This window comes from Podarcis filfolensis (genome assembly GCF_964270895.1).
Source record: "Podarcis filfolensis genome assembly, chromosome: 14".
In the NCBI taxonomy this organism is placed as follows: Eukaryota; Metazoa; Chordata; class Lepidosauria; order Squamata; family Lacertidae; genus Podarcis; species Podarcis filfolensis.
Genome location: NC_139616.1, coordinates 3812838 through 3833016, shown reverse-complemented (window position 1 = coordinate 3833016; position 20179 = coordinate 3812838). Strand labels below are relative to the sequence as shown.

Below are 20179 nucleotides of genomic sequence, written 5' to 3'. Positions count from 1 at the left end.
ACCATGCAGCATTTGGCTCTGCTAATTAGGCAGCTTCTTTCACTGACTCTGGAAAAAATATTTGGCCAACACTTGCAGTCTCATGGTCCTTTGGCCCAGCAAATATTGATTCAATTCCTCTGCGATTTTTCCAGAATGAAAAGGCTTTGTTTTCGAAGCGTTGAAGAGAACCTTTTCCAGCTTTGTTCGGTTGCGTGGAGGCCAACAAAACTTGAAGTAGTTAGCTCAATCTGTGATTGGCTCTGGCTCCGCCGGTGATTAGTTATTTCTCTGTCATTAGATATTTCTCAGTGTAGATAATACTAAGCTAGATGGACTCTGACTCTTCATAAGGCTGCTTCCTATGTTCCTAAGCTCTTTAGCGGTAGACAGCAGTTGTCCTGTGTCTGGGCACCTGTTTTAATTGCCTATCAAGGGGGAATCTTTGTCCAATCTTCCTGACAGATCTGCTGCCGTGCGGGAGTTGTAGGCTATCAAGTTAGCCACATTTTTGCTGCTGTTGTTGGATGGAAAACACCAAAATCACAGGCAGCAGAAGACCAAATGAATGTCCTTTAAAACGAAGGAAAAGAGGAAATGAAACAAATGCATCACTGAAACTGAACACACAAAAATCAGATGAAAAGTTTTCCATTGCATGTCACTGTCAAGGAGTGAGAAAATGAGGTATGTCTAGATCTACTGGGAGACCTTAAAGTGTTTTACAGTAGATCAGCAAGGATTTCTGACTTCCAGAGTTTTTTTTTCAGAATACTAGCAACAAGATAACTCCACAGTAAATTATACTGCTAAAACAAAGTTTTACCTATGTCTGCCTGGCTTTGATTGTGCACAAAATCCCCAGACCCTTTGCTAAGGGAGGTGAGTCAATCTAAATGCAGGGATCTATTCTTCTGTCACCTTAATTTCCCCCTTGCTCCCACCGCTTTTATATAAAAAAAATTAGGATGACATAAGCGGGGATCCCTGCATTCGACCCACTCACCTCCTTCAATTAAGACTGTTACACTATTATGGAGCATTTGAACAGTGGCATATAATTATACAATGATTTTATAATTTTAATTTGTAGTTACACATAATTGTGAATTCAAACTGCATAGTAGTAAGAGCAGAGTATAATTTCACATTATTCATTTTCCCCTTTCTTGCTCGTTTGCTTCATAATCGCTAATTACCCCTTTGCAGCAACTCTGGTGCAATTCAGCAGGCAGGTTCTGAGAAGCTTCTCTTTGGAGAGATTCTAAAGCAAGCAGCTCCTAAAAGCTTTGAATCTCCCAAGAACACGGAGTTCTGAGCCTGTCCTGTGCCTGCAGACTTCTGCTTTTTGAGAGCACCAAAAAAAAAGTCTGTCCAGTGCTTCCAGAGGAAACAAAGTCCTCAAAAGGAATTAAAACCCTCCAACCTCAACAAACAGCAATAGATTGTGGTTGTTGGCAATCGTGCGCTGCTGTGGAAGATTTGCAAAAGATAATTGTAAGCAGAGCTGCGTGAGCTTTCAGTTAGTTATTTAGTCCTGACTTTCTATCAATAGTACCCAAGGTGATTTACAAACTAACAGCTACGCTATTCACAGTATGAACAATAAAAGCAATAAACTATGGATGCTCACAGAGTTCTCTGCAGATTTATTCCCTGATTTCACAGTTTAGAATTTCCTGGATGTGAAACTGATGTACTGGGCATCCCCCCGCCCCCCCCCCCGCTCTGATTTCATTTCTTAATTTTGTCTAGGGTGGTTTGTGGGCTTTTTTTCCTTCATTGTAGCTTTCCATTCTTCCCACTTGTTCACGCCTCTTCTCCTGGTACATTGCGGATCCACTGTATGGATCTGTGTTCAGCTAGGGAAGAAGAAACCTGACAGTTTGTGTCTACCTCAGTTTCTCGTTTACAAAAAGAATAACACAATAAAACAATCAATAAAAAATTTAAAACAGCTATCAAAAATCAACAATAAGCTAAAACCAGATAAAAACACACATCAGCATACTACATATCTCAGCAGGCTTGTCTAAACAAAAAGGTTTTTCAGCAGCTACCAAAAAGAATACAGTGAAGGCACCTGCCTGGTGTCAATAGGGCAGGAGTTCACTTTCCTACAAACATGAAACCACTATTATGTGGCACTATGGTTCACAGATTTTAGATGTTCCTCTGGTTCAGTGGGAATGTAGGAGTGGAATGCAGGTCAGAGTGAATCCACTGAAGAGTCAAAAAAGAGGAATGGGTTTAATCAGCTCAACTTTGACACAAACACGCAAACACAAACAGCTGTGAAGGACACTGCAATAAACAAAGATTTCTTGCAGAACACAAAAGCCTTCACAGCTTTCCTGAGCACTTAAATGGCGTTGACCATTGTTTCCACAGCGGAAGGGGTCCAAGGGTGCACCAGGCATAGAAAGTACTACGAAAGGGGGTAATGGGGGGAACAGCTTCTTTTAAAGAGGCCCCTGATGCCCCCCTCACTCTGTTAAATACCATGGGGTCTGCATTGGGGGCCCTTTGCACCAAAGTGGGAATTCTCCAGCAATGTCACTGGCTGGCTTTCAGTGCAGCCACGTTTCTCTACATGTTACAAAGGGTGTTGTGTCTGACTGCAGTTCTGATCACAGAACATTTTCAAGGTGAAATCCAGACATTGCTTTTTGTGGTCAAGTGCAGAGCCCTTAACCTCCGCTGCTTAATGAGTACAGCGCTAATTTTCTTATCACATCAGCGGAAATGGCAGGCTCCTCTGAATCTGTCTGCTTCCTAATTTAATGCACTAGCTTTTGCAGGTCAATGGAGCAGGGGGGAATGTGAATATGGGGCAGAAGGATGGCCTTGCTTTTTCTCCAGTGCATTTGAGCAGATGAGTAACACCAGGCTGGGCTCCTGGATCTCCCCACAAACCCACCACAGACTTTACACTCACCCAGTAGTTCACTTCTAGCAAATGAGATGCCTGGAAACACCTGATATGTTTGGACTCTTGCAGTTACTCAGTGAGGAGGGACAGTAGCACTCTGTACCAACTCAGGGGCACTGTAGTCCATTCTCACTTTGCATGTCTTGAAGCAAGTCTTAGCGTTGAAAGCAGATGCCACTGCTAAAGCCTCTGGCACAAACAGGAGGCTAAAGAAATGGTCTTGATGCTCTCCTTCCTTCCCGCATGAGGGGTGAGGAACGGATGGATCTATCAATTTCGGTTCCCTCAGTTTCACACTTTTTAAATCTTAAATTCAGTTCTCTACATTTCTACAGCAATTTGCTTTTAAAAGAAAAAGAAAAAGATCCTCATGAAAATTCTTCAGTGATCAAGTGCTAATTTCTCCAGATAAACACATTTTTGTATGACCTTTTGACTAACAGACACATGTTTTGCAAGCAGTTATTCCTAAAAGGAATCATTCTGATGTGCTATTTTGACTAATACATAATTTTCTGTACCCACTTTCCCCTAACATATGCATTTTTGTAAATATTGATTGGCTGAAGAATGATATAGTAAATTTCAGAAAAGTGCAAATTTTGAAGGATGACTGTGCTTCGTTTTTCATATTGTTTCAGAAAGTGCAAATGTGATAAATGTGTCTTTAAACGAGAACTGAATCAGATTCCTCCCCCATCCCTGCTGGTGGCTGCCCAGCTTCATTATCTTCCCATGGCACTAAAAAGATAACGTAACAGACACAATGTCATTATAAGTTATACATCAGGGATGAGGAATCTGCGGCCCTCTAGTCCAGGCTTCCTCAACCTTGGCCCTCCAGATGTTTTGAGACTACAATTCCCATCATCCCTGACCACTGGTCCTGCTAGCTAGGGATCATGGGAGTTGTAGGCCAAAAACATCTGAAGGGCTGAGGTTGAGGAAGCCTGCTCTAGTCAGTGCTGGACTACAACTCCCACCATCCTCAGCCAATGGCCCTTGCTGGCTGGGGCTGATAGGAACTGGAATCTCATAGCATTATGAGAGAAGGACCACACCAATTTTATTGATAAGAAATACATTGGAAAACAAAAAGAAAGAATTCCCAGCAGTGCTTGATTTATAACATAGAACAAAACTACTGCATAATATTGTTACAAAAGTTGAGTGCCTCTTCGTCTCTCTGTTGAGAGCCCATGGGGTTCCTGGAACTCACCCAGGATCTGTGGTCTCCTTTGGAGAATTGAGAAATGGCAGTGACTGTCATAGCTTTAAGAAATATGGTTTATTCACCCATTTATACCTTCAGTCTGCGTGGAGGGACTTCTGATCTTGCAGCATGGTCATCTCAAGAGGGGCTTGTACCCTACAGCAGTGCAGCCCTGGAATCCAAGGGATCTCTCCCAGTCAGCCTGCAGCCTTCCTGCCCAAGATGGATCCCCCAACCTTCTTCCTGCTGCTTCTTCTCAGCAACCATTGCTCAAAACGCTCTTTTCCAGTTACCTCACACCCAGTTACCCTGGCAATGTCCCAAACCCAGCCTCTGTTCACACCTCAGGGTAAGGGGGGGGAGAGACAAGTCTCTTTCCTTGCCAATGGCCCTCGCTTGGTCAGGTCGTTTTGCATAGGCTAGCCCAGGAATTTCTCTCCCTTCCCAAATCTATACCAATATGACCATAGGATTCCAGAAAGTATAAAACATTTCAGCTACAGAAGAATATGAATCATTCCCAAATTATAATTATAAACGAGCCTCTTACATATGTACCTTAAGTATTCAAACTCCATGAGAGGTGTGAGCTTGCAGTATCACTTGATGGTCTTACTCTCATTTTGAAAAGGTATCTATACATATTCTGCAATTCTTTTTTTATTTGATACTATACCGCACTGCACTGAAATGTTTAAATATTGCTTTGATTGTCCTTGAATCTTCCCACTCCACTTGCCCTCCTCTCCTGCCACACCCTTTGAAAATGGGAATGGAGCTGTGGTTCCCTTTTCTGAACCTTTTCCAATTGCACAATATCCTTTCCAAGGTGAGGTGACCCAAACTGTACACAGTACTCCAAATGCGGTCGCGCCATAGATTTGCACACCGACATTATGATGTCGGCATTTGCTTTCCCAGTGTTCAATTTCTTTCCTAATGACAGGATAGGGGATAGATCAGAGCAGGGAGGTGGGCTACACTACTGGGACCCCCTGTCTTGATCTGACCAGCCCCTCCATTATGTCTTTTGGGGCTCATGACAATATGGGGCCGGATTCTGCTTAAAAAGGACCAGTGATGCAAGACTGTTTCCTGCCCCCCTTTTTTCTTTTCATTTTTTCTTTTCATTTTCCTTTTGTCTAAAGTCATTCAAAGTAAAAGAGAAAGTCTTGCGCCAGATACAATGAATCAAATTGCAGGCAAGGCCGGCTGGGTGGATTGATTCCCCTCAGGAAGTTGCACATTTTACAGCCAGGTAGCTCTGTGCAGAATCTAGCACAGGCTAAATGAATTGTTCCCATTAGGGAGCGGCGTCCGTTGAAGGAGCTTCTGTTCTTTGAATGTCACCGGGAAGAAAACGTCCACAGCTTGTACAGAGGGCGTTTGCCACGCGTGGCAATATTTTACTGTCACTGGTGCTGCTGCCTCCATAAAATGATGGCTACCAAGAGGATTAAGAATTTAGACGCACACACACACACACAAATGTCCTGGAAGAAGGAGGCTCATGGTTTTGGTAGAGCTAAAGTACAACCACGCATCAGGGAATCTCAATGTCAGAGTCTCTTTGGTGGTTTAAATGTTGTGACTTTCAATAGGGCACCTTTAAGCCATACCTGGTACCCTCAAGATCCTTTTGGATCAGCTGGGGTTGATGGGAGTTGTGTTGATGACTCATCCAGTGTGATGCATCAGCAGAGGACGCGGAGGCCCAGCAGAGTCTTCAGAGATTTCCTGCCCCCAGCAGTTCTTCCAGAGTCCCCAGTTAAGGAGGGGGAACTCCTCTCCTGCACAGTTCAAAGTAAGAAAGTATTGTCTCCAGACACAAGACAAAGCTAAGCACTCCTATTTACTATATACAGTTCTTCTGGTCTTTGAAAATACGTAAGTACAGAGAGATCCACTAACACTATCACCATGCTAACTAACGCTGCTGCATAAAACCCACAGCATCTTCCCCTGACTGTCAAAGATTCAGAAGTAAACCCTGACATGCAAACAGTGCAGCATCAGAACATGCAACAGGACTTATTATACATGAAAGCATATCTCCTGAACCAATGGGAGAATAAATGACTCAGCATACACTTGGCCTTACTGGTGTTGCTATAGTAACCCAGTGCACCTGACACCCTTATCTCAGAACGTCCTCAAGTCATGAGACCACACACTGTAACATTTAACCCATTGTTCACATTACACAAGCAAGTTGTAGTCCAAAACACCCAGAGGACACCAGAGTGGGGAAGGCCAGCTTCATCAGTCCCCTCAGAAAGCCAGGTGAGCAGGTGAACATCTCATGACCCAAGCGCCAGAATTCATGATGTGTTGTGGGAAGGTGGCATCTTAGTCACAGCTGCACTTTTACCACTGAGCACTAGAAAACAGTTAAAGGGACATGGGGCATGGTATCAAATCAAATATCTTTAATACGGTCAGTGACCAGGAAGCAATTTATAAAAATATGACATTAAAAGTAGTATTGTGCTACAAATGACAATAGAAATTTGGCCAATTCACAGAATTGGTGCTTATATTTATGACCAGGTTTTGACTTTTAAAGTTTAAAAAATTCAATTCAGGTGTCGCTACTGTTTATTATCGTTCCTTCGATGTTTACAATTTGAACTCCGTTGTTGACATCATTGCTCGTCTTATTCTTGTTGCAATGTAACAGTACTTTGCCACGGACCTGTTAATTTCGGGCTCTTTGTCAGCTAAGAGGTGTCTGATATAGGTGTCGTCTGTACTACGAGGTATTTTCCTCAGAATCGGTTTGATCAGCTCTTTTCTTGAGTCTCGATATAATGGGCAGTATAAGATGACATGCCCAATGGTTTCGATTTCATTGCTGTTGCAGGGACATAATCTTTGTTCGATCGGTATTTTATTGTATCTTCCCTCTAGAAGAGCTGAAGGGAGAGCGTTAAAGCGGGCCCTGGAAAATGCCCATCGGTGTTTAGCGTTGTCTAGAACTTTGAGATAGTTTGCTAGATGGGGCCTTTGGGGGTTGTATGGAAGTTTATAAGTTATCGGAAGTTGATTAAAGTCATTTTGGGCTTCAATGTCCCTAAGTCTTTCTTTGATTATGTTCTTGGCCCTTCCCCTTTCTAAACTTAATAAATACTCTGGGGAGAGACCATATGTGGCCAGTTTTCTGAGAGTGCCCTTCAACCAACTAGATTGGAATTTGTCAAGAAGCATCAGGGAAAGTAGTCCAACTGGCGAGTTGTTAAGTCTTAGCCAAGTGCATAAGGTTCTTATCCATACTTTGGCTTTAATGCTGTATAAGCCCGCTTCCAGTCATAGGGCGGCGTTTGGGACGCATTTAGGTGTTTGCAGGAGTGATCTAAGGAAACCTGATTGTATCTTTTCATATGGGTCTAGATTAGAGAGGGAGACGAGTGGTGCGCCGTATAGTATTTGTGCTGTTGGTTTTGCAACGAATAGTTTAATTGTAGCAGGAATGAAATTTCCTCCCGTTGTACGATGGAATCTTAGGATTGCTGTTGTACTTTTTTGTGCTGTAGAGGAGCTGTAATTTATGTGGGCAGTCTTCTTCCTTGATGCTTGGAATATAACTCCTAGATATTTAAAGAATGTCACTTGTTCAGTCTCCTGATTGTCTAAATTCCATCTGTATATTTTCCTTTTGTTAGAGAAAACCATGATTTTTGTTTTTTGGTAGTTCACTGCTAGTTTCTCTTCTCTACAATATTGGGATAAGCTGTTAAGAGCTCTTTTGAGACCCATCTGAGTCTGGGACAATATAACCGCATCGTCTGCATAGAGTAGAATAGGCAGTTTTTTGTCTACTAATTTTGGGGCGTGTGTATCCGCTCCTTGTAGGTGGTCTATTAGGGAGTTTATATAGATGTTGAACAAAAAGGGGGCCCAAATGCATCCTTGTTTAACTCATGGGGCATGGTAAAATGTAAAATAAAATAAATACAAAATTAAGGATCTTTTTAAGAGTTCTTTGATGCCTGGAATCTGTTGTCATCTGTCCTTGCAACCTTCTGCATAATTTATCCCCCTTTGGCATGAACTACGAGCATTAGTGTCCATTAACACCTCCCCTCCAAATATATATGTATATATAAAGGACTAAAATGACTTGGAGCACTTTGAGTAATACAGGCTGATGATGATTAATAATAGTCTTTTTGTCCTGAGCAAGGGCATGTTTTCATTGTGCCCTCAGTTTGGGTTTCAGCCCACCAAGGAGGGCTCCTTGAGTTTTCGCTTTTGTGATCCACAGAACTGCTGTTGTAAATCAGCCCCTTTGCAAACCTTGTAACATGGAAAGAACACCTGAGCGTGGCTACTGTAGACCCCTTTTCGTTTGTTGCTTGGCAGGGGTGAGGAACCTGTTGCTGCACTTCAACTCCCAGTGGCCCCAGAAATCAACAAGATCCAGGGGTGGGGGACACAGGATTTCCCATCCTCTTTGAATCAACTGGTTCTCCAACGTATTGTTTCCTACACCCCAATCTCAGAGTGGCAAGAGGTTTCAGGGGTTCCTGTGTTTACCCAGGGTTGGGTTTCCTTGGAATGGCCAATAGAGACTGTGATTTCTTTAGGCTATATAGTTTTATTTACACAGATATACAACCTTACCATAGGTTGGAAGGCTCACAACATTGATGCTCCATGAAATCTTGCTTCCCCATTAGGTTTCCAGGGAAACCCCAAACTCAGCTTTGGGTTCAGCACAGAGCAATACATGCCTTTGTGTCTCTAGCTTCCAGCATCAGCCAAAACTTTCACAAGCAGCTCTCCCATGTGCAACATGTTTCTTGGCCTACTGTTCTCCTTCGTAGCATGATATGGCATCCAGCCAAGTATAGAGGGGGAAAGCTCACCCATTTATCTCTATGGAAACCCATTAGACATGTAAATGGTAGTACTTAAATGGCCAGCCAAGTTAACAAAGAAGCTGGTCTCACTGTTTAGCAAATTTCCTCTCATAAGTTCTTACTCACATACACAAGATCACAGATTTGGAAGGGACCCACCAGTGTCATCCAGACTGACCCCCCCCCCGGTGTATAACACTATGGCTTTTCTAAACTTCTCTCTTAGAGGTTTAGGTCCAACCCTGCAGAGATCCAGATATTTGAGTGCAACCCCAGCATATTGATTCAGAAGTAAATCCCATTGAATTGCTAGGATTGCAGCCTCAGTCTCTTAACCTGAGAAGGCCTGATTCTGTAACCCCTACAGTGTGTGGCTCTAGTTTCTCTCCTTTTCTCCCCTATATTTTTTTTCTATGGTGGGATGATTAAAAAGGACACAATGATCCTGTGCTCTGTTTCCAGTTCTGGATCCCTTTGGGTTTTTCTGTTGAGCATCTCCCCATCTGTGTACATGCCAGTTTATTCTTCCTCTTTGCCAGGCTCCCTGTGAGCTCTGGAGTGCCATCCACCATCTTAATTGCAGGCTTCCAATGCTGCTAAAAGTGAAACAGAAGGTGTGAGTTAGCAGGAAACACAGTGGAGTCTGGGAGGCAGTTGTTATTCAGACTCTTGTATACCATGTCAGGCAAAAAATAGAGAGTAAATATTTGAAGGAGCAATCACCCTTGAGTCAGAAAACATATTTTAATACCCAGAAAGCTCAGGTGTCTGCACATATGTTGGTGATTAAAAAATAATAATAATGAGAACCTAAGGACTGACTTGCTCATTCTTACCCAAAAGCCCATCTAGACCACCACACTGTCTCCAACAAGCCAGTGTGCTCCACCAGGACACTTACAAGTGGGTCCCATTTCCAATAAATGTCCCAGAACTGCACTGTGTCAGGGGCATTTTGGAAGGGGGGGGGGAATAGCAGCTGGTGGCCAACACTGCTGGTGGTATAAGGGTTGATTTGGTGGCAGCAGCAGAAGAATCATAGACTTGTTGGGTTGGTAGGTACCCCCCCCCACACACACACAAAGGGTTATCCTGCAATCCAGGAATCACAACTACAGAATCCCTGAGGCCATCTAACCTCTGTTTAGAAACCTCCAATGAAGGAGAACCCACCAACTTCCGAGCCAGTCGGTTCCACTGTTGTGTAGCTCTTGCCATCAGAATGTTTAGTTGGAACCTCCTTTATTGTAATTTGAATCCATCAGTTTGGGTCCTGCCCTTTGGAGCAGCAGAAAGCAAGCTTGCTCCATGTGACAGCCCTTCAGATATTTGAAGATAGCTATCCTGCCAGCACCCCCGCAGCGGGGTGAGCTCCCGTCGTTCGGTCCCAGCTCCTGCCCACCTAGCAGTTCGAAAGCACCCCTAAGTGCAAGTAGATAAATAGGTACCGCTTTATAGCGGGAAGGTAAACGGCGTTTCCGTGTGCTGCGCTGGTGCTGGCTCGCCAGAGCAGCTTCGTCACGCTGGCCACGTGACCCGGAAGTGTCTCTGGACAGCGCTGGCCCCCGGCCTCTTAAGTGAGATGGGCGCACAACCCTAGAGTCGGACACGACTGGCCCGTACGGGCAGGGGTACCTTTACCTTTACCTTTATCCTGCCAGCAAGGAGAGATGGAAAGCTATGTTGCAACCATTCCACACGGAGACTATTTGGTGACTTCTCCCCATTACACACCTGTTTCAGCACCTGCAAATGTGTGGCCATTTTTGATCAGTCCTAAACCCTAGCTAACTGTGTTGTAAGTAATCTCAGACTATGTGATGCTGGCTTAGGCCAGAATATGACCCCAATTTTATACCTTTTATACAGCATATATGATGGAAATGTTGAACTCAGTGGGACTTACTTTTGAGTAGAAGTGCATAAGACTGAACTTAGGCATCTCTGTGTGTGCATGTCTTTATTTTAAAGTGAAAAATTGAATAGCATGCATAGCGCTTTTTGAAGTTGCTTAGCAAAGATCAAGAAATGAATTCTTTAAATGAAACTGTGACTTTTCTGGGGAGTGGAATGTCCTGTTGTTGTTGTTGCTGCTGCTGCTGCTGTTGTTGTTGTTGAAGTGGTAGTAAATGTCACCATATGTATATTGTGTGGGGGAGAACCCTGATAGATTTTCTGTGCAAAACAAAATAGTTGCTCACAACAGATTATTCTGTGCTCTAAGAAGTTAATCAGCCTCAGATATATACACATATATATTTGCATTGATCGGTAATGTCAGATGCAAATGCCCAAAAGATTGATTGTGCGATATTGAAACATTTGCTCAGTGATAGACGTGGCCGTGTTATGTTCTGGTATTTTCATGACATTTCCTTTTGCTTTGCTCTGAACACTTGCTCGCTGATGTCAGGGAGTTGGTCTGAATTAGCAAGACGACATGGATCCTTTCGCTGATAACAGTGTGATGAGAACTGTGTGCTTTGAGCAGCATAGATTGCAGGGAAGTGATTGCAAGAGCTTAGTCTTGAATGCAAACACTGAAATGTCATTTATATATAATCAGGGCCTATTGGTTTAAGGCAACTTTCCCATTTTTGCAGCTTACATTTTTGAACACGTATGCATGCTAACTGGTTACTATAACAAATCTAATTTGTCTGTTTGCAACAAAATAGAGTTTTTTTCACTTTAGAAGTATATTCATAGATTGAAAAAAAATGCATGAAAACATGGAGATTGCATGCTATCTGCATGCCATTATATATGCTTAGAGATGAGAGACAGATTTCTGCTTGAGTCTCTTTGAACACATGCAAGGAGATTAAGAAAGATGATTTCTTAAAATTTGTTCGCCCATATTCTATGATTTAAATATCTTAGATAGCAGAGCCAATTACGTCACCAAATTAATAATTCCAGCCCAACGTAGGGCTTTTATGCTGGCCCGTTTGAATGTTTTTCCCTCAGCATTTGTCAGGGGAAGATATCAAAACATCCCTAGAAACAAGAGATTCTGCAGATGTTTTATGAATGTCCCGGACACGGTAGAGCACATTCTCTTTCAGTGCCCATTGTACAGTACGCTCCGTCAACGCGTGCTGTCCCCTCTTTTGGGTGGTCTGGAGCCCCAACAAGGTGAATGTGTGGGATTCTGCCTATCCGACGTTGACCAAAGGGTAACGGCGGGGGTAGCCGAGTTTTTGGTAGCAGTCCTCCAAGGAGCAGGTTAACAAGGAAAACCACTGATTTTATATGTATATAAATATATATGTATGTAGCCAACTGCTGCCTTTCTGTATATATCTCAAGGCTTTTATATGTTACTTTTTCTTTTATCGTTTTGTTTGTATAATGCCTAATAAAGGTTTGAATAAGTAAGTAAGTAAAATTATGTATGGCATGGAGAAAAGTAGACAGAGAAAAGTATCTCCTTCTCTCCTAATGGTAGAACTCATGGACATCCAAGCTGAACTTTGGAAGATTTAGGATAGATAAAAGGAAGTACTTCTTCACACAGTGCAGAGTTAAACAAAGGAACTTGCTTCCACAGGAGGCAGTAATGGCCACCAACTTGGACAGCTTTAAAAGAGGATTAGATGAAGGAGGAAGCTGGCAGTGGCTACTAGCCACAATGGCTATGCTTTGCCTTCATGGCCAGAGGCAGTAATACTTCTGAATGCCAGTTCACACAGGAACAGAACCTCCCAGTGTCCGTATTTTCCAGGGACACTCCTGGATTTACAGAAGTCATGGGTTAGTGTTACATACAAGCCATACTATTCTGAGCACTATGAAGAGAATTATCAGATGTGGCCTCTGGCAGGAAGACATATAGTTTTTGCTGTCATCCTATTCTCCACAGCTTCTGGGTGTTTTTGTTTTTCTAATAAACTTTATTTTAAACCAGTGGTTCTCAAAAGAGTACCGTCAGACCTTCCAAGTACCTCTACTTTCCAAGGACAGTCCCAGATTTACAAAAGCTATCCCGGTTTCTGATTTGATCCCGGAATGTCCCACTTTTCCTTAGGATGTCCCTATTTTCATCAGAGAAATGTTGGAGGGTATGGAGTTATGCGACCCCCCCAAGCCACCTGAAGGCAGTCCTGTATAGGGAAGTTTTTAGATATTTAATGTTATATTATGTTTATATATATATTGGAAGCTGCTCAGAGTGGCTGGAGCAACCCAGTCAGATGGGCAGGGCATTAGAGAATAAAATTGTTGTTGCTCTTGCGGTTGTTGAATAGGACGTCCCTATTTTCATTGGAGAAATGTTGGAGGGTATGCAAGAGGGGAGAGGGCTGTTGTGCTTGAATCCTGCTTGCTAGTTTCCCACAGACACCTGATTGAGCTTGAGTTTTGCTTGTGGGTTTCCACTATGAGATCAGGATGCCGCACAAGATGAGTCCTTGGCCTGATCCAGTTGGCTCTCCTTATGTTCTTATTTGCTTGCTTGCTTGTTTCATGAATGGCTTCCTGTGAAACACCTCAAAGCAATATAATAATAAAAGCATCAACTTTAAAAAAAAATTATATAAAACCATGTTGTCTAGAAAAACAAAAGAATTTCTAAACTACAGAGATAGAGTGGGATGAAAATCCCCACTTCTATAAGTTGCTTGTGGAAAGAGAAAGATGACATGAAAGTTAAACCTGCAATCCTAGGTGCACTTATTTGGAAGGAAGATCTGAACTTATGTGCTTAGGACTGGGCTAAAACTGGCAAGAGCTGGCAGTTCCTGGGCAAAATAGCTTTTCTACCAGAGATGGAAAGTTGCAATCCAGGCTGTCTGATTGTTCCATACAGACAATTTCCCCACTCACAAGCATTCAAGTCGTGCACGACCACACAGACACAGTTTTCATCACTGGCAGGGGGTGGGGCAGGGGTGTAACGGGGATTGAATGGGGGAATCCCTGCTCATGTATGTCCCGGTGACATACGCAGCAGCCGAGAAAAGAACCCCTACATAAGTGATGATTCCCTGCACATTGCCAAGGAGTTGAAGGGCCTAAAACAAGAACTCCCAGAAGGGCTTGGTGGATAATGCTTCTGTGTTTCTAATCATCTTTTGGTCCCTTTGTTCAAGAAAATAGAAAAGATGCATCCCTTGTTGCCTAACTTAAAGTTTAACTTCAGAAGTCAGATTCTTTGGCTCCTAGTTCTGTCTCTTACACAGGAAGGTAGCCTTGATAAATGTTCCTGACTGAGTTTCAGGAAATTAAGTATTGGGTTTCCATAGGTTAAGCCCCGTTAGTCTGTTGCAGCAAAGGGTTCTAGGAGCCTTGGGGCACCTGAAAGAGTAACACGTTTATTATGGCATAAGTTTTCATGAATTACAGAACATCAGAGTCAGTGGCGCAAGTGAAACCTTATGAACTGCTTAGTCTTTAAGATGCCACAAAGGTCTGTTGTATAGGGTTTGCTTGAGTCAAGTCTTTTTAAACTGTTTTTTTAAAGGCATATTAAAATGGGATTTTTTAATATAAAAAAAATACTTAAAGAAATATCACCTGAAATGCTGTTGAGAAGTAGCTACATCCATGGTCATTTTGTTCAGATGTGGCTTTCTCTGTCCTGTGTTCCTTACTGAAGTGCATGGAATCATTTTTAGTGGTCTGAACTCGTTCTACAAACATCTCAGCTCAGAATACAAATGAACTGATTCCTGATGCTGAGTGCTTACAAAAAGGATAACCTTACGTTCAGTTCCTCATTGTGGTGTGCTGGGTATGGACCTGAGCTGTAATCCTTGTTGAGCTGTTAAGTTCCCTAGTGATCTTGGATCCAGTTGACCCACCTCATAAGGCCATTTGAGGTCAAAGTGGGATATAGTATGCCCTTAGTATGCCTTCTTGCGCTGCTTGGATGAGGGCATGGGATACTGATGTGTTGGCTCCTTTTTTATTATTATTGAGAGACAGGGGCAGAGGAAGGGGGGTACAGTGGGGGGTTCCGCCCCAGGTGTCACCACTAAGGGGAGTGACAAAATGCTGGGCGGCACTCACCGCAGGGCTTGCAGCATGCCTGAACCACGCGTCTCTCCTGGGAGTGACTCAGTGGCTTTGGCGCCTGCAGGCTCCACGCTGTGTCAAACAGTCCACCTACCGCCTCCCCCTCAGCTGTAGGGCGGATGTGGCAGGAGGCAGGAAGACTCCTTGGAGGCCCCGCACAGCGTTCTGCCCCGGCTGCCCCTGCCCCCGTGGGTGGTTGGCCTCACCCCTGGGCACCAGGCATGCGTGCCGTCCTGGGCGCCTGATCAGCTTGCTCTGCTGCTGCTCCCTGTGTGACTTCAGGCCAGTCACTGCCTCCCAGACTAATCTGCCTCCCAGGGTTATTGTGGGGAGCAAATGAGGACAGAGGAGAACCTTCATGGCACCTCAAGCTCATGGGGGGGGGAGATGGGATATAAACCCAGCAAAATATGATAATAAATGAATAAAATCTTTCTCCTTTGGCTTGCTGCCAGAGGTTCCATTCTTGGTGTGTGAAGAAATAGAGAACGTAAGAAGCAAAAGCTTTAATTAGTCTCAGAGGTGCTATTGGGTTTAGTTTTTTAATGACTGCCCTCTATGGCTAGTGGGATGGTCCCAATCAGTTTGCTAACAGTGACTCTCCTCTCTTTCCCTCTAGGTATTTCTGTAACAAAGAAGACCCACACATGTAAGTAAGGCTTTCTGATTTGGTCACTTTCTCTTATGCACAGGACAATTGCATTGGTGTGACGATGAGTGTTGCCTTTTTGTTGGGTCCTCCATTAACCAATAAGCTTGGAGGGCAGGGGAAAGGTGACGGAGCTCTTGCTTGCTCCATAGGGGACCAAAGAGCTTATAAAAGGCAGAAGATACGCAGGAATTCTGGTAGACCCATGACTTGGGGAGAAATTCCTACAAGAGCTTCTTATCTCCAAGGCAGTTCCATCTTTGAGAAACAGAGAGTGATATGGACATAACTGTGGGATTTAGGCAAGGCATTTGAGGAGTCTCAGCAACTGCTTAGGATTAGGAATTGGAAGTGTCATAATTTCATATCTATGCTTGACAAATGCAACCTGAAGTAAGAGGAAATAATTGCTATTTTTCTGGTGTGAGGCAGAACAATGCCCAGGTTAATCTTTGCTGTGCTAAGTCTCTGCCCTCTCTGCTAGCCCGGTAACTTTGTTTACCGCAAGTTCTTGTGGGCTTCTGTCAGTTGGGAGGCTTCGGTTGGAAATAATGAAGTGACATTTGCTGTTCACCATGCACATGCTGCACAATAACCTTAATAACTTTAAATTACCTTCCAGTCTTCATTATTTCAGAGATAAGTCTGAAAGAGGGATGGCAAAATCCTAAGGTTCAAATTACAAAAGTCCCGAATCAAGTTAAAATAAGCCCAAGTGGATTTGCACCACTTCCAAGGACACTATCGTTGGAAGCTTCCCAAAATTGGAAATGAAATGATGGTGGATCTGCTCTTGTTTCATGACTCTGTTAGCTGTTATTGCCTTTTCAACAGAGTAAAACAGCTGTAAAGACATTGCAGAAATGGGTTATCACTCAGACTGTGCCTCCATCCCAGAAAAGCTTATCAACAGACTTGTCAGGATACTAAAACTCGCTTGGTGCAATGCCATCAGAGATGTGCCATCTGATTCTAGACTCTCCATCAGTGTAAATGGGCAATCTCATTTCCTCAACATTCATGAAACTGTTTAAATGATGTCTCAATCGAAGGAGTGTCACATTGCTTGTTAAAGTCGCTTTTTGTGGCCATAGTCTGCATTTTAAAGCTCTGTGTCCGAGCATCGTTTTATTTTACTTTTTTTGCTCCACAGCTTTCCTTGTGAAAACTCACTCTTTAAAGCTCATTTCGAGCAAACATCAATCCACAGGAAACCCATTTGCTCTGATTCAAATTTAAAGAGCAGGTTTTCATGGGGAAAACTCAGGGCAAAACAAAAAGCGATTGGACACGGAGCATTAAAGGGTGGACCTCTGCCTGGAAAGAATGAGGCAAAAGGAAAGTGTGGATAAGCCCTAAGCAGCTGAGACTCTTGCAAGCTCCTCCCAAACCCACCACTACCACTTGCCTTTCAACTTTTGTATGTTCTGCTCTGTTCTACTTCCTGCTGTGGAGCAAACATGAAATCCAGCTACCGTTTCCCCAGATGAGGAAGGCTGGAGTTTGGAGCAGAGTGGTCAGGTGTTGCTCAGCAATGAATTAGCTCAGACTGGAAGCTTTAGTACAGGCACTGGAGGACGTCACCCCTTCCAGACTCTGCATCAGGCCTCAACCCAAGCAAGTGCTTCCATGCGCTTCCTCCTCCTCCTCCCAAATAGCCTCACAGATACTTTCCCAGCAGCTTCAACATTCCTGCCTGACTCACCAGCTCCTCTGCTCTGGAGAGGAGAGACTGGTGACTGGAGCTTAGAGCCAGCCAGAAACCCAGGGAGTTGGTGTGGTGATCTCCAGTCCTGGGGCAGAGCTGTCCAGATTTGATGATTCCTCACTGGCTGTATGGAGATCTGCTGGAGGGTCCTGCTCCCCTTGTTCCTCCTCTGAGGTGACCTCAGATTTGAAGCAGGGCTGATCTCAGACATCTGCTTATGGGCAAGGGCAAGGAAAAGGGCAGAAGAGAAGACCAGCAGGAGCACTGAGAGCAGAATCCATGACCATTTTAGCTCCCTGTGTTTCCTTGGAAGGAAGCACCATCAATTCAGTGGAAGTTGCTTTCACATAAGTTGCTAAGAACTGAAGCTATTGGAGGTGGAGGAACTCAAAGTGCTCAGTGCAGTCGGTAAAAAATTGCAGCGCCAGACCAAGTTACCACTTACCTTAATGTCATCATGCTGCATGTGCCCCTAACAGTGACGGCCAGTAGTGCAGAGTTCCTTGCGTGATGATGTCACCGTACGGGGGCGGACTGAGTCTCCTTCCCCTCAGCAGCTGCATTGAGCATGACCTGCATTTTTTATTTGAGCAGATTCACCTCAAAGCAAAGCATCCTTGATTTGAGTGTTGCATTGAACTATTGTCACTAAATTCCTGTATCTTGAGCCATTGAAGCCCCATCCAAATATCTAGAACAGTATAAAGAATAATATTAGGAGGTATTGAGAATGGAGGAGCTGAGTTCACGAGTGGGAGGAAGGGGTAAGTAATTTGGTTGGTGGGAAGAATCAGATCTATCAATAGCATAAGGATAAGCATAATGACTACCAACTGAACCTGCACACTCAGGAGCAGTCCATCTCTGAATGCCAGTCGCTGGGGTGCAACAGTAGGAAAGAGCTCTTGCACGCCTGTCCCACTTGTGCACTTCCTAGAGGCTTCTTCTGTTGGGGATCACAGTGGCAAGCAGGATGATGGGCTAGACAGACCTTTGGCCTTTTCTTTCATTAACGTTCAAATAAACCTGCAGAGTTGGTTCCAGGATCGTATTTCCAGGTGGCTCAGAATAAATCTGAGAGCCTCTCCTGTTTTGACTTTGGGGTGTGAAGTCAAGGGAGGTTTTTTAGTTTTTTGTTTTAAAGCGTGCACATCCCACTTTCCTCCAAAAGTCAGAACTTTGCTGGAGTGATAGTTAACGGTGTGTGGCTGTTAGCCCCACTGCCTCTGGAGAACTGGAGAAAACTGAATCCTGTCCCCCGAGGCCAATGAAATAGCTGTTTGGTCCCTCGTGTGTTTCTGCCTAATAACTTAACCGGGCAGCCTGGAGGTCCCTTGGGGGCTTCTCTGCAAGACTGCTCCCTCTCTTTGCTAAGATTGCTTATTAAAAATGATTTTATAATGAAGTTGCCTCAAATAGCAGCAAGTTTCTTGCTTGTCCTTGAAGCACTGTTTGCCCTGGTAAAATAATCCTCGAGACAACCATGCGCTCTCTCTCTCTCTCTCCTTTGCTTGGTTCAAACTTTTTTATAAACTACTATATTACAATTGATTTTTTCCCCCTTGGCGGGAGGGAAGGAACACCTGTTCCTCGCCAGCTGTTTAGAAGAGTTGAAATTCCTCCAGTAGCCATTAAAGTGAAACGTGTCTTATTTGTCTTTCATCCATAAGCCAGCCATCTATCACCCTTTGTTCCTTCCTCTGACATGCCAGCTGAGTTCTAGCTTTAATGGCTGGCTGGCTGGCATGTACTGCCTCTCCATCTCGAGTCAGGCATAGGCAACAGGGTGCCCTCCAGATGTGACTGGACCAGCACGCCCATCAATCCCGACCATGGGCTGTGCTGGCTGCAGCTGATTGGAGGTGGAGTCCCACGAAATCCAGCGGGCACCGAATTGGCTGCCTCTGCCTCAAGTGGTGGATCACTTGAAGTAACATGGCTGCTTCTGCATGGCCACAGATAGATCAAGCTCACGGTGCACTAGATTCACCCAGCCATTACACTGCCCCTTGAATGGTGGCCAGCAACCAGTATCTTCATGGTGTGAATTTTCAACAGACTCCAAATGCTCCCCAACTCTGCTTAAAATAACTTCTCCTGTATTTGCAAACACATGAAGTGAGTTAATTTGCCCACGACCATAACATCCAAGACCTAATTCAGAATGCCCACAAACGCCTCACAATTTGTAACTTCTTTGCCACATAACTGAGGTATCTCCAACTTGAGTTGTAATAAGCGGAAGGACCTGGGCAGTCAAGGGCACACAGGAGCCCATATATCTCAGCTTGTTACAGGTGTCACATAATACCTGTTCCGCATTTGTACGAACTCAGTCTTTAGTGTGGCAGCACCCACACTTTGGAACTCCCTGCCTATTGAGATCAGGCAGGCACCTTCACTGTACTGTCTTCGGCACCTGCTACAAACGTTTAACAAGTTGATGAGAGTTTTAATTTGTTTTTAGTTTACTGTTATATCAACTTTTTGAAAGTCTTAAATAATTGTTATTAATTCTTCTTAGTGATAATTTTATTATTTTATCATTTTGCAAACCACTTGGAAGTTGTTGTTTTTACAATCAAGAGGTGTATAAATTTTATGAAATAAATATATAAATAAACTTAATCCTCTGAGAAACAAGTGAAAAAGCCTTCCTTTTTCTGGCATGCTTTTGGAAGTTGCGCCAGCTCACACGCTTATTTTTGTCCTCTGAATTTGGTTTAGTACTTTTATCTATTAATGGTTCTGTGTGATATTGTTTGAGCTTGTATTCCTTGATGGTTGTCGTCTTATGTTGAATGGCCATTTGCTTTCA

At 43.7% G+C, this 20179-nt stretch overlaps 1 protein-coding gene across 3 annotated transcripts in view; it reads left to right on the top strand.

The window, feature by feature from the left end:
* RORA (RAR related orphan receptor A) overlaps positions 1–20179 on the top strand; it is a 366343-nt gene that overhangs the window by 228960 nt on the left and 117204 nt on the right. For all 3 annotated transcript variants that reach the window (XM_083586667.1, XM_083586666.1, XM_083586669.1), the window contains exon 2: positions 15624–15653. In XM_083586667.1, the coding sequence (XP_083442793.1) occupies positions 15624–15653 (30 nt within the window). The remainder of the gene's footprint in view (positions 1–15623; positions 15654–20179) is intronic.